The sequence below is a fragment of the Pteropus vampyrus genome, unplaced genomic scaffold, assembly GCF_000151845.1.
Source record: "Pteropus vampyrus isolate Shadow unplaced genomic scaffold, Pvam_2.0 Scaffold179, whole genome shotgun sequence".
Classification (NCBI taxonomy): Eukaryota; Metazoa; Chordata; class Mammalia; order Chiroptera; family Pteropodidae; genus Pteropus; species Pteropus vampyrus.
In genome coordinates, this window is record NW_011888960.1 from 1,427,800 (window position 1) to 1,437,208 (window position 9,409).

At 52.2% G+C, this 9,409-nt stretch overlaps 1 protein-coding gene across 1 annotated transcript in view; it reads right to left on the reverse strand.

Moving 5' to 3' along the window:
- STK10 (serine/threonine kinase 10) overlaps positions 1-9,409 on the reverse strand; it is a 94,385-nt gene that overhangs the window by 71,121 nt on the left and 13,855 nt on the right. The window contains exon 2 of the mRNA XM_023537144.1: positions 2,284-2,448. Coding sequence (XP_023392912.1) covers positions 2,284-2,448 — 165 coding nt within the window. The remainder of the gene's footprint in view (positions 1-2,283; positions 2,449-9,409) is intronic.

Sequence of the window (9,409 nt, forward strand, 5' to 3'; positions counted from 1 at the left end):
AATGAAGAGGCAGGTATTTCCCTACTGACATGAGAAGTTGTTAATATATCTTAAATAAAAACCGAAAGGTAAAAGTAATAGGTATGGTATAAATTCGCCTTATTTTTTTTTTAATTGTGGGTACGAGTATGTATATGTATAGAAAAGGTCTAGAAAAACACATTCCAAGAGTTACCATCGGTTATCTCTGGTGTAAAAATTTGGATGGTATTTCCGTTTTTCTCTGAGAATCATATGTTGGCTCTTGAACAATGTCGGGGTTAGGGGAGCCAATGCCTGCAGAGTTGAAAATCTGCATGAAACTTTTGACTCCCCAAAAACTTAACTATACCAGTTGTCCCTCAGTATCGGGGGGCACTGGTTCTGGGACAACCCCCCCCAAATACCAAACTCCACAGACACTCAAGTCCCTGACATAAAATGGCACAGATCGATGCATAGCCAGCCCTCCACATCCACACTCTCAACCACGATCAAAAACAGTACAGGTATCTATTGAAAGAAATCCACATATAAGTGGACCCGCACAGTTCAAACCCCTGTGGTCCAAGGTTCATAATTGTTTTCTTAAAAGAAAAAGTGTTTAAAAAAGCAGTTCCATGAATCAGGACAGAGGAAACAGGCAGCAGCTTCATGGGCCTCAGCCATGTGATTGTGACCAAGGGGCCCGCCCTCTCTGTGGCTCTGTCCCCTCCTCTGAAAGGTGACAAGTCTCTCTGCTCTGCTCCCCCCCGCCCCCACGTGCCTGGAGGAAGGGCTGTGATACCTGCAGCTCGCAGTCAGGTGGTGGTGGTTTTATCCACTCCCGTGATATCCAGAAGGTTCCCCAAGCAGACGCTCAGAGAGCAAAGGGGCCCTGGAGCTCTGGGGGGCGGGGTGGGGGGGTGGCAAGTTCTCACCACCCCCCCCACCACCCCCACCGCGCCAGACAGTGGCTTCCTTCATTTCTGTGAAATGGGAGGGATAAACCTCAAAGGTGGTCTCTAAACTCTCCTGTGGCTTTCAAAGACAGCTGGATCCTTTTCTCAAATGGAACAATTTCCCTGTTAAGTGTCAGCAGTTCTATACCTAAAAACCAGTCATTCTGTGCCAAAAAAAAAAAAAAAAAGAAAGAAAAGAAAAGCTAAGTAGAGGTCTATTTCCCATTAAGTAGGAAAATTATAAAGTTTACATGTCAACTCCAAACCCTCCACTGATTTCCTAAAATGTAACTAAAACATAGTAACGTTTTCTCAATACACAATAAACTAACATAATAGAAGGTAAAATGCTTAAAACACCCTCCTGCCCCCCAACCCCCAAATCATTATTAACAACCGACAATAACGGTGCTGTGGGCGGCGACATGAGCCCAGCCGCTCCCAGCTCCTGCCACCACCCGGCTCCCTCTGCAAAGCAGCTCCATGTCATTCGACGAGCCTTCCAGATGCATCCAGGATGCACTTGAGAATTCTGCTGCCCATCATTTTGTTACAAATGTTGTACTGAGTTTAGGGGATATAATTATGTTGTTTTACACATAAGAGACAAGTTTGGAGAGACGCGAACCTTCTAGGAAGTGTGGGTTTTAAAAACTGAGAGGCAGCAACAGAACCTCAGTAGGTGAGACATTCTGTAGCGCAGGTTCGTCCCCAAACCAGGGGTACTCCAGAATCCCTCCAGAGTTGAGGGGCGATGCTGAGTTTGGAAGGTGGGGCTTGAAGCTGCACCTGCACTGTGCACATCAAAATATGAGGCTGCAGACGGAGAACGGGGGGGCTGTTAAAGGGCCCCCTTCTTTAGCGGTGCCACTGAAAGGAATCCCATGCGGCAGCCACAGCAGCGGCAGTAACAACGCCACCACTACAACTAAGAGAATGGCCAGCATCCGCCAAGCTCTCACACGTGCCAGGTACTCCTCTAAGCACCCGCCGTGAATTAGCCCATTTAACCCCCGTAACGACTCTGAGCTACGCAGGAGTATTATCCCCACCTTACAGACGGAGAGACGGAGGCACAGAGATGTTAGGAACTTGCCTAGGGTTATCCAACTTGCAAGCGGCAGAGCTGGGATTCGAGGCCAGGCAGGAGAGCTTCAGAGTTCCTTCCTGCTCCAAACCACTGTCTCGCCCATCCCGAAAGTGGGGAGGTTCTGCAGAAAGGGGAGGGCAGGGGACCCAGAGTCTCCCTACTTCACCTTCTCCTTCCCCTAGACCCTGCCCTCCGAGAAGATGCTAAGAAAAAGCTGAAGACCTCAGGACCAGGCCACAAAGGCCGCCAGGGACAGGCAGGTGGCATCCTTACCCACAGCTTCCCATCGTGGTAGTAGGCTCCCAGGAGCTTCACAATGTAGGGGTGGTCGCAGGTGGCCAGGATCTCGATCTCCACGATGTAGTCCTCCAGCTCCTCCTCACTCTTGGTCTCAATCACTTTGGCGGCGGCCAAGGCACCCGTCTCCTTGTTCTTGGCCTGCAGAGCAGAGACACAGGAGGTCAACGAGGCGTGCTCGGCGGGAACCTGACCCCCGGAAGCCGGCTGAGGGGCCGAGGAGCGTGGAAACAGAGGCCGGATGTCCAGCTGGGAACTGCGAGGCTGGAGCAGGAGATACGCTGTTCTTGACAATGGCCAGTGCTGCTCATGATGTCAGCACAGGGGAGCATGCGTGGGACGCGACATCTTATGTTCTGTGTTTAATTAACATGTATACTGTTAAAAGTACAACATACCCATACAATGAGATAAATAAAAACAATAGAACAGCATAGCTCTATAAATACCAACATGAAAGGCTGGGGAGCCGTTCAGTACAAGATCTAAGTCACTGAACAACAAAAGTAATACAATATTTTGACACACACACACAAAAGGAAAAATGACGCTTTCATAAATGCTCACGTGTATGTAAATGCGTGAAAAACTCTGACAAAATACTGCCTGACAGCGGTCTGGGGAGCAGACTGACACGGGGGTAGATTCAAAGGGCACTTGCATTTCCTCTGTATTGTTTAAAAGATGTCAATAGGAAGGTTTCATGCATTTATTTGTATCATTTCATGTACAAGTAAAACGGAAAAGGTTCGTAATACAGAAGCGCCTACCAGTTATGCTGAAGGGCTTCCCAGGTGCATTTCGCGGGGGCATTTTTTTTTTTTTTTAACGACCGTTTATTACTTGATGAAAAATGAGAGAATTTCATACCTACAAGGAAGCCTATAAATTACATAAATAAAAAGATAAGTGCTGGTGATGATGTGGAGAAACTGGAACCTTTATGCATTACTGGTAGGAATGTAAAAGGGTATAAAGCCACTGTGGAAAACTGTGGCAGTTTCCCAAAAGGTGACACATAGAACTCCCAGGTGACCCCGCAGTTCCACTCATGGGTATGTAAGCAAAAGAGCTGAAAACAGGGATTCAAGCAGATATCTGTACCCCAGTGCTCACAGCAGCATTATTCACAAAAGCCAAAAGGTGGAAGCAACCCAAGTGTCCGTCGGCTGATGAATGATACACAAAAAGTGGTATATACATTCAAGGGAATATTAGTCAGCCTTGAAAAAGGAAGGGCATTCTGACACGTGCTGCGACCTGGATGAAACATCAGGACGTTACGCTGAGTGAAATAAGCCAGTCACGAGAGGGACAAATACTGTATGATTCCACTTACATGAGGGTCCCTAGAACAGTCCAACTCATAGAGACAGGAAGTAGAATGGAGCTTACCAGGGGCTGGGGGAGAGGGGTGGGTGGTGAGTGTTTAATGGGGACAGAGTTTCTGTTTGGGATGATGGGAAAGTTCTGGAGATGGATAATGCACATTATCCATCTGGAAGTGGGTAATGCACAGCATTGTGAATGTACTCAATGCCCGTGAACTGCACACACTAAGCCATGGCGAAAAGGGTCAGTTTTATGTTATGTCTATTGGACAACAATTTAAAAAGTGAGGGCGGGAGAGAAACCACCGTGTGAGTGGTGCAAGCAACTCCACCACGATGAGCTGGCGTCCGGGAAAAAGGAGCAGGACCCCGGTCCCCTCAGGCGGCCCCGTGAGCATCCGCCCACTGTGCTGCTTGGGGCCAGCACTTCCCTATAACGCCGAGCACATGGAGACTCTGACGGCGACCTGACCTGCCGGAAAGCACAAGGAAACAGCTGCCCTGCGGTCTGAGCGGCCGGGCTGGCCTCCGCTGAGGGGCCTCCCGGGGACCGTCCTTACAGGACGGCTCTGCAGCCTGATCCACTGGACACGCCCATGGCCTTCGCACCCCTCGCCCCGTGGAGGAGGAAGATGGGCATTCACGGCAGCGCATGTGATCGCCACGGTAACCTGCACCTCGGTGTCCCTGCTCTACAGATCGGCAAGCCCGGGCTTAGAGAGGTGACGTGACTGGAACTGGGGTGGGTGGCACCAGAATCTAAATCTGGGTCCTCTAACTCTGAGTGCACTTTCTACGACTGTACCAGGCCTGCCTGTCATCTCCGGAACTCAGAAGTCCCCAGGGCCAGACGCCAACAGACACCGACCAGTGCTCCCAGGCCAGCCCTGCACTGGGCAGGCACCCACAACTGGGAGACAGAGAAACTCTCCCCTGGCCTCAAGGAGCTCAAGGTCCAGCTGGAGACACCCACTCTCCAGTGCCAGTGGGGAGACAGCTGCCCATGAGGGCGGAGTGGGAAGTGGGAGGTGGCGGGGTGCTGACTCTCGCCAGGGAGCCTTCTCGAAGGGGCAGACGCCAGCAGGCGATTTTTATACTCTCGTGTAAATTTATTCTCAGTCAAGGTAAATGTTTGTTTAATGGAACCTGCAAAATCCCCAGGGTCCCGGCCCGCTCTACAAGGGACACTGGCCTACACTTCAAACATGTGCTGACTCATTCGTCTCAACCACCTTATCGTAGAGCTGCTCTTATTGTCTCCTGTGCAGATGAGGACACCGAGGCAGAGCCCCCAGAGGCTTTGGTGACAAAGCCGGATGTGGAATCCTGCTCCTGGAGGCCTAAGAAACCGTCCACATCCGGCCCAGGGGCCCAGTTCAGGGAAGGGAATTTCAGGTGGGTCAGTCCTTGTCCAACAATTCTGCCCGCCCACACGGCCCTCCCTGGCGGGGGTGGGGGGGGCCTCTCTCCTAAACTCAGATTAAGCAGCCAGGTGCTCACACATACACTCTCTCTCCCTCTGTCAACTGATCACGGACCTTCTGTTTCCTTCTGACTTTCTCTGTCACACCAGAGAACCATCAAAACACCTGTTCACGCCACACGACATGCACCACCTCACGGCTGCGGGGCTCGGCGAGGGCCTTGACCCTACCCTTCCAGCCCCCAGCCAGAGCAGCAAGGGGCTGGGCCGAGCGGGGCGAAGGCCACCCCTCCATCGTTCACCTTTCGCTCCTGAGAGCTGGCGGAGGAGGCTGCGTGTCACTTTTCCCCTGGGTTTCCTTGGAAGGGATGTTTTCTCCTGGAGGTGGGAAGGCCTAGGCGGAGACTGTTTTCCAGGCGTGTACAAAATCTGCTTGCCCGCCACCCTGAAGGGCAGCACTGACCACAGGGCTGGGCCTCCAGCAAGGCTCCTGTCACCCACACCGAGAATCACCCGTTGCCCAGCACCTGGCTCAGATTTCAGTGGCCAGTGCCCGCCAGGAAGAGGTCAGCAGCCATCATGGCATACAAAGTGACTTGGCCAAACTTAAATTCTTTAAAAGCCTGGTAGAGGCAGCAATCCATCACCTTGTGGTCCCAGAGGACATAATAATGGCTGACGATGAAAGCAGCTAACGCTGCGTGAGCTTTCTCTCTGCACCGAAGCAGACCTTAAACAGAATTTATCACTTCACCTTCCATCTACCCCTTGGAGGAAAATATCAGCATTCCCAACTGACAGATGAGGAAACTGAGGTTCAGAGAGGCACAGTGATTTGCTTCAGGTCACACAGCAAGGGAGAGAATGAGGGCTGGATCGAAACGCAAGCCTGCCTGAGGCTTCTTGGCGACTGCCCAGTGTTCCCTGGTCCATCTTTCTCCGCTGAAGATAAATGGCAACCACACCCAACAGCACGCGTGGCAGACGCAGAGTACCGTAACTGCCAGAATTTAACCTGCCCACACGCCACGGATGCAGGTGTTAGCCATCATGCCTATTTCTCAGGTGAGCAGAATGAGGCTCAGAGAGGTGTCGGGACTCACCTAGGATTGTGACCTGTGGTCATCTCCTGACTCCCAGTCCAGTGCACTTTTCACTACACTAGGTTCAGGAATCAGCTTACTCCCTATTCATTCACTCGATCATCATTTACTGAGCCCATATTAGAGCAAAGCACTTTTCTAACGAACAAGACGGCTGCTGACTAGAGGGGGCATTTGTCGGTCAGGGTCATCGCCCTCCCATAACAATGCATCCTTCCCTGGTCTTTCTGCAGAACCCACCCACCCTCATTCACAGGCCCTAAGATTCGGTGGAGCGGATTCCACCCCCATTTCTGGAAGTGGGTGAGTCATGCTGGCCAATCAGAACACAGGGACCGGCTCAGGGCTAGGGCCGTGATCGAGTCGGCCAGGGAAAGGCAACCTCAAAACAACTGCTGAGCCCCCTGCGATAGCTCCGAACCCTGCTGTACCTCGAGCCTCCAGTGCTGCCTGAGGCCGGCCTGGGACCCCTGGGCCATCCCGCCCCCAGCGGAACCTGAAAATGAAGCTAGCTGAGCCTAGAGAGGGCGCAAGAGGGCACCGACTGACCCCTTCCATTAATTTTTACACCAGGGAGGTCCTGTTATTAAGAGGTTCATTTTTATGTAAGAAAACTGATGCTCAGAGAGGTCAAGTCACTCGCACAAGGTCACAGAGCAGGAATATAACAGGGCTGGGGGTTGAACTGGGGCCTGTGTGGCATTGAAGTCCACGTTCCTGACCATTTTGCCAGAAGTGCCTGTAAATTCTGCAAAGGTCATCTCTGGGCCTCGGTTTCCCTCTCTGCACAGTAGGAGGGTGGGGAGATGTTGCCCACGATCTCAGTGGTCCCACGTGAGGGCACCCTGGGGAATGGCCGGGCCTTGGAAAGCTAAGGGTGGTCCAAGTGGACAGGGCACCTCGTGGGAGGTGACAGGCAAGGAGTCGCATAAAGAACAAGTGGCTGCCTGTGGCCTCTGACGTCCGTCTCTCCCACCGGCTGAGGCAGGGCTGGGGTCCAGCGAAGGGTGGGGGAGCTGCCATCCTGCCCTCCACTGCTGGTGGGCAGTGACTAACGCCTCAGCCCACACCCTTGAGAGCAGACACACAGTGGCCACTGTGTTTTCTGGCCCAGGCACCTCTGTGGGAACAATCCTCCCCCTTGTGTGGCGTGAGACCCAGCCTGGAGGAGGTAGGGACAGCCCTGCCTGCCAGGAGCCCTGCCCCACCCAAGGGGCCCAGCCAGCCCCATCAGAGGCCGGGGGCTTCCTGAAAGTCAACCGCACAGTGGCAGCCAACTGGGGACAGCGCCCAGGCTCTCCCCTTCCCTCTTGGCTGAAGGCTGGTCACTGTGTCCCCAGCCTCCTCCTCCAGTGAAAGAGTTGTTAGCACAGAACTTAGGGACCAGCAAGAACACTAGCCTCCGCTCGTGAACCCCCAACTCCCCAACCCCCATCCTGCAGATGAGAAAACGGTCCACAAGGGTGAACATCGTGATGAGGGCGCAATCTGTGACAGCCCCCTCATCTGCAGAACGGAAGAACACAGCCTGCCTCCAGCATTGCACTGAGAACTAAAAGGGCAGAAGGGCCCGCAGGGGACAGTTCCCGCAGCAGCAGGGGACAGTTCCTGGCAGCACTTCAGGTCTGCAAGCCAGTGGAGCTGCCGGAGGGCCAGGCAGGGCAGATGCTGAGGATACCTGGGACCAGCTGTTCCTGAAGCCCAGATCTGCCCGTAGACTGTTCGCTTACATGAGCCAATTAACTCCCTTCTGGATTTGTGCCACTGGCCACCAAAAAAAAAAAACGTAGCTCCCCATCTCCGGGGGTGTTCCTGCAAAGAGCAAACATCTGTGGAAGTCCTTCTCCATGCGACGCATGCGTAAGGAGGCTCACCTTCGCCTCCAAGCACACCAGGACCTTCAAAGTGCCCTTCACGGAGGCCTCTCTGAGGGGCTGACTGATCATCAGGGGTGGTCACAATGGGGACAGGCAAACAGAAACCACGGGGTTCCTCTGCCAAAAGAACCTGCCTCCAAAAAAGCGGAGAGGATCGGTTTACACTCGTGAAATTAACAAAACAGAAAATAATGACAACCTCCAGGGCTGGGAACTAAACGGGTGGTAACATGGGTCCTCATCGCCGACGGGAGCGTAAACAGATTCCATCTTTTAAAGACAAAAATTAGTAGTAGGTTTGAAGAGCTGTACAAATACCCTTTAAGGCTATTATCCCTCATTCCTGAGAATTTAAGGCCAGGAAATAATTCCAAAAAAAGAAAACGAAAGAAATGTACCGAGATGATGTTCCCACTGGTCCACAATAATGGCAAAAAAAAAAAAAAGGGGGAAATAACGTTCAAGTCCAACTACATGATGATGAGGGAATTAACTCGGTGGGATGGTCAGCAACGCTTTCAAGTGACAAATAGGAAGATAATAGAGTAATGAGAAAAAAATAATTAAGCCAGAATAAGGCAACGAGGCAGGATAATAAAATTACATCTAAGTTATAACTTTGGGAAAACTGTGTGCCTTTGCATAGAAACGAGCTGAAAACAGCATATGCGATGCAAGTGGTTTATGGAAGTTAATTTCACCCAATGACATCTGGCAATTATCCACAGGGGTCCCAGTGAGGACAGACCCTGCAGGGTTGGTGCCCAGAAAGTGACACTTCATCGTGACCTTGTCTGTGTCCTCCCAAGAATCCACTTGTGCTATGCTCTCCAATAGGGCAGCTGCTAGCCGCACTGTGGCTACTTAAATTACCAGGAATTACATGAAATTAAATTTTTAGTTTCCCGGTTGCACTAGCCACATTTCAGGTGCTTAATAACCAAGTGTGGTTCGTGGCCAGCACATTTAATAGAGCAGATGCAGAACAGTCTATCCCTACAGAAAGTTCTAGGAGGCAGCTCTGCACACGAGGCTGCACCCGGCAGAGAATGCACTCTCCCTCGCAGAGGTAAGGGGGCATCTAAAACCCGCTCCCACGTCCCAGACCCAGCCTCAGAAACAGGTATTTCTTTTTCTAGGAAGAAAGAAAGGGCTGAGTGCAGGGAGTGGGCAGAAGAGGCTGGGGTGGGATCACTGGCCAGGGAGGTCTCCTAGCAACCGGGCCAGGCAGGGGCGTGAGGGACGGCTTGCAGCTGACCTGTCAGATGAGTGGCCGGGGCGTGTGGGTCAGAGCCAAAGAATAGAGCAGTCAAGGCTAAAGGCTTCTATTTTCCCCGTCCCCCTGATTCTGGGCGGCTATGCCAGACA